Below are 4,557 nucleotides of genomic sequence, written 5' to 3'. Positions count from 1 at the left end.
GCGACAAAGTCGAACACACTTGCGTTCTTTTAGATCTCACCAATAGAAATTATATGCTTGCTTCATTCAACGATTTTTATACCAAAAAAATGCCAAACAGTGATAAAAAATTTAATTGATTTAGAAGTAAATTTATCAACAGTCAAACTGAGAATAGAAAATTATTTAAAGCGAAACAGATAAATACAAAATATTTGTTATGGATTGTAGAAATTTTGAGCAGTTGGAAAATTGATTTATGAAATTTATATTATTATTTACATGAAAGGAAAGAATCAATAATTTTTCATGTTCTCTCTCAAAAATGTGTGATAAAAATCAAATTGAATTATATTATATTTATTTAACACCAACGGTGTTTGGTGCAGTTATTATTATTATTATTAATGTAGTGGCTCATGAACGTAAATATTGTATGGGAGGTATCCCTAATATGTATTGAAATTTCTTTAAACTCTCGGAATGTGGAAAAAACACCATTTGCAAAGTTTCACGTCATTACGCTACCACAAATTTTTTTTGTGAATTTTCAAATGAAAAGTCTGTGAAAAATTGATTGCATCTTAAAACTAACGTCAGATTCGAGTCCAACCGATCAACCAATGTTGCTGAAAATTTGACCAAATCTATTCGTTGTAGTCCCAAATCATCCCATAAAGTCAGATTTTGAATTTCATGTCTGAGCAGGATACCATAACGTCACCAAATGGTTAGAAAATGGTCAAAAAATGTATGGATGTGGGTACTCCATTCAGACCAAAAATTACACCGGTCATCAGATATTGCTCAAAAACTAATCAGCACGTCTCTTAACAGTATCGTCCCCATCCTGCAAAGTCAGAATTTGAATTGAGTTTTTGGAAGGAGACTTATCCCAGTAACAAAAAATGTGTCGATTTTTCTCTTATTTAGAGCCTCCATTTTACACACATTATTCAATATCGATGAAAATTGAACCAGATGTAGATACGTAGCCTCGAATCATGTAGTATAGTCAGATTTTGATTATCGTCTCTCGGGTAAATGTTATCGTGGAAAAACCAAAATTTTCAATGGATACCCCTATGGGTATACACTTTACACCGGTTAACCAATTTCGCTCAAAATTTGACCAGATCTACTCCTCGAAATCCCCAATCCTCCAGTAAAATCAGATTTTGAAAATTTGTGTGTGTGATGAGCTATAATGCAAAATATGGACATTTTGGCAACACGCCACAGGACACACCGCACATGCTACTCAGCGAGTAACATTAATATGGCCAAATATCGCCTCTTATCGAGTTTTCTACATGAAATATGCATAGAAAACATGTTTTGGGGTGACTTTAATTTTTTGACCTAATACAATATCTTTCCTGCACTAGGTGTGCGGAAAAGTAAAAATGTCGATTGGTGTAATGTTAATTCCGAAGTGACAGTTTTATTGAACTGTTGACTGTAATATAATGGGCAAAGAACGACTAATAATATTACATTTTTCAATGTTAAAATAATATTCAATTTTACTTTCTAATTAAAGCCTGAGCACGAAGAATGTATGGATTCATTGACTACATACGTACGCAGTCAACTACAGAGAGCAGCTACAGAGAAATTTGACATTCATGATATCGATTGTGAAATACAAATCCCATATTTATTTCTAACACCAAAAGAACTGGAAATCGATCTGAGGTAAAATACTTTATTTTTTTCTAAGACTTTCCTTTTATCGGAGATTATTTTTATTTATTATCCAGATTATTTTCGCGAAGTATAATGCGTAAGGTACCGTACATTATTTATCTCTGTTTATATAGGTCTGATTTGTTGTAATTTATTTATTGATTAAAAAAGGCCTTACCAATTCTTTTGAACATATTGGAACGTGAACGACGGGGGTGGTTTTTACATTTTCGAGAGCGTTTGATCTCGGAATTACGCGATAAAAAAATGACAGACACAGAGATTGAAGAAGAAGTAAATGCTGCAGTAATGCAAGAATATCTGCAACGAGTTTATAGTTCTGTACTTAAACACCCGGAATTAGCTGAATTAGGTGACAAAATTTCAAACTGCCTGGTTCAGCAGGCACAGTCGGTGGTCATTATGCAAAAAGCGTATGAACGTGTCGAAAGAGATATAAGGTTCTCAATAATCGAACAAAAAAATCATTTAGTGAATGAATATCCAGTTCTATCAAGAGTAAAACCATGGCTTAAAATGAAACTCAAAGCAGCTGAATTGCATAAACTCTCCAAATGCAAATGGTCTGTTCATGAAGAAGCTTTAAACATATCTCAAAAGCATAATCTTCAACAAACAGCATATTTTATATCACGGGATTTAACATTCATGCGGGAGAGAGAACCAGTTTTCGTCGAAGAATTACGAAAAATCAAGACACCGACCAGATGTTTCTGCTGGCCATGCCGAATCTGGTCACCAAAAAACTGGTAGGATTTTGTTTTCTTTTTTTCTTACATCAAGAGTGGATGAAATACATTTTATTGAGCTTGCAATAATTTATGGACATTCAACAAAGTTTGATCGTTCCCATCATTGGATCTACAAATTGTAGATTCTACTGTAGAATTTCTACATTAACAATTCAATCCAAAACAATAAAAAATCATAATTAACTCCAAAAAAACATACAAAAACTAACTTTCTCATCTAACGTAAAGCTGTTATTGATTTATTGCTTTTTGTCGACCAATTCGTTTTCTTCTTTCGATCAAAATTTGTTGGTCTGTCCGCATTTCGATATTCATAGATATTCTCTGTGAAATTTTAATTGTCTTGTGAGAGTGATGATCCAGATATGTAAAATTTCATTGATTATGCTCAACAAGAATTCAAATGTTGTGGCTGTTATTGAAACAATCTTATATTAAAAAAATGATTTTTTATCAATATTTATTGGATTTAATTTAACATTTTTTCCTTAATATTTTTTAGGATTGTTCGTCGAAACTTTCAGGGTTTCTCTGAAGTTATTCCAAATGTTATTTGTCAACAAGCCACTAGTATTGTTACACCAAGATCAGATCCAAGTCAACCAATCTTTCTTGTTGAAAAAGAAGTAATTCGAAAAAACAGTACTAGATGGCCATTTTGGCGCCTTTTGAATTTATTGCAACGAATATGGTGCTATGTATGGAATGCTATGTACTTGTTGGGTTTCGTAGTCCCATATGAGAGTCCAGTATCTATTCGCGCATTATTAAAAGTAAAGCCGATTATTTCCAATACTTTCATTATATAAGAGCGTTAGACCCAAAATAAATTATCCATCCCAAGTACTCAATTTGCACTGTCCACCCGGGGCATTCGCACCGTGCGTCAGCTACGAATACACACAACAGAATACGGAGCGGGACACGAAGAAAGTAGTGTATGTGTATATACGCTTCTTTCCTTGCGTCTCATTTGTTATTCAGCTTTTTCAGCTGTTTGCATGGCAAAGGCTGCTACGCTACATAAGAAAAAGATGAGAAACGGGAATAAAAAATAAGACGCAAGGCACGAAGTGATGCAATATGAACAGAGCAAATTGAGCTCTTGGGATGCTTTTTACTTTTCCGCACACACCGAAAACATGCGTTGATACGGTGCCTTTGGAGTGATTTCATGTTTAGTTTCTCCAGGCGAGTGTTGTACGATGATATCCTGTAGTCATTTGAAACACTTGGATAATCCTTGAGTGCAAACATTTAGAATTTTGTCCTTGTGTATATCATGGTACGGGAGCTATACTAAGCAGCCATACTCCAAGATTGATTGTACAGGAAGCACAGTATAATGACTTGAGAGTATTACAGGAATAACGTAGCAAAATCTTTTTACGAATTCGAGTGCTGATGTTGCTTTGGCCACGATTGAATCGATGTGTTTTATGGAATTGAGTTTGTTGTCAAAAATGACTCCCAAATCTCTTTGTTCGCTCATTCTCTTGAATTTGTGACTGCCATAGAGTAGGAACTAACGATTTGCTCTCTCTTCTTTGAAATTAACATAACAGGAGCATTTGTCAAGATTCAAATGAAGTTTGTTTGCTTCGCACCAATTTTCTTATTTATTGATTGAAACTTGAAGTTTGATACAGTCATTGGTGTTGGCGATTGAAGTTGCCAATTACAAATCGTTAGCAAACAGAGATATTAAAATGTCGCCATCCTTAATGGAATTAACAATGTCGTTAAAGAAAAGCAAAAATGGGGTGGGGCCCAAGTGACTTCCCTGAGAAACTCCTGAGTTTACCCTCTAACCGGCCAGTCTGAAGGCGAAAAAAAATTGGACCCTTCATAAAATTTCTAACACAGAGAATGCCAATAATAAATATAAAGTTTTGGCCTTAGCTAACAATGGTATGCATTCTATGTGCGCCATGTTTGCTGTTTTTCAAAAACAAAATGATTAAACTTGTTTCGGGCCTGGAGCTCTGAAATAAATTACAATGTCAAAATTCACACATAAATGAAAATAAATCTTAAATTAAGTACAGTTTGGATATGAATTGAAGTCGTCGTTATAGCAAAAAGGTTGATGAAAAACTGAGATTTGTTAGTTGTA

General features: G+C 34.1%; 1 protein-coding gene across 1 annotated transcript; it reads left to right on the top strand.

The window, feature by feature from the left end:
• Nucleotides 1-811: 811 nt before the first annotated feature.
• On the top strand, nt 812-4,517 carry LOC116336853. Its single transcript, XM_031761019.1, has 4 exons — nt 812-1,677; nt 1,743-1,770; nt 1,840-2,438; nt 2,944-4,517. The coding sequence occupies exons 1-4, from the start codon at nt 1,541-1,543 to the stop codon at nt 3,248-3,250; spliced, it is 1,071 nt and encodes a 356-aa protein (XP_031616879.1). The 5' UTR covers nt 812-1,540; the 3' UTR covers nt 3,251-4,517.
• The last annotated feature ends 40 nt before the right edge of the window (nt 4,518-4,557 follow it).

This window comes from Contarinia nasturtii, unplaced genomic scaffold (assembly GCF_009176525.2).
Source record: "Contarinia nasturtii isolate CC-2019 unplaced genomic scaffold, AAFC_CNas_1.1 Cnas_scaffold_198, whole genome shotgun sequence".
Taxonomy (NCBI): Eukaryota; Metazoa; Arthropoda; class Insecta; order Diptera; family Cecidomyiidae; genus Contarinia; species Contarinia nasturtii.
This window is presented reverse-complemented; position numbering and strand designations above follow the sequence as displayed.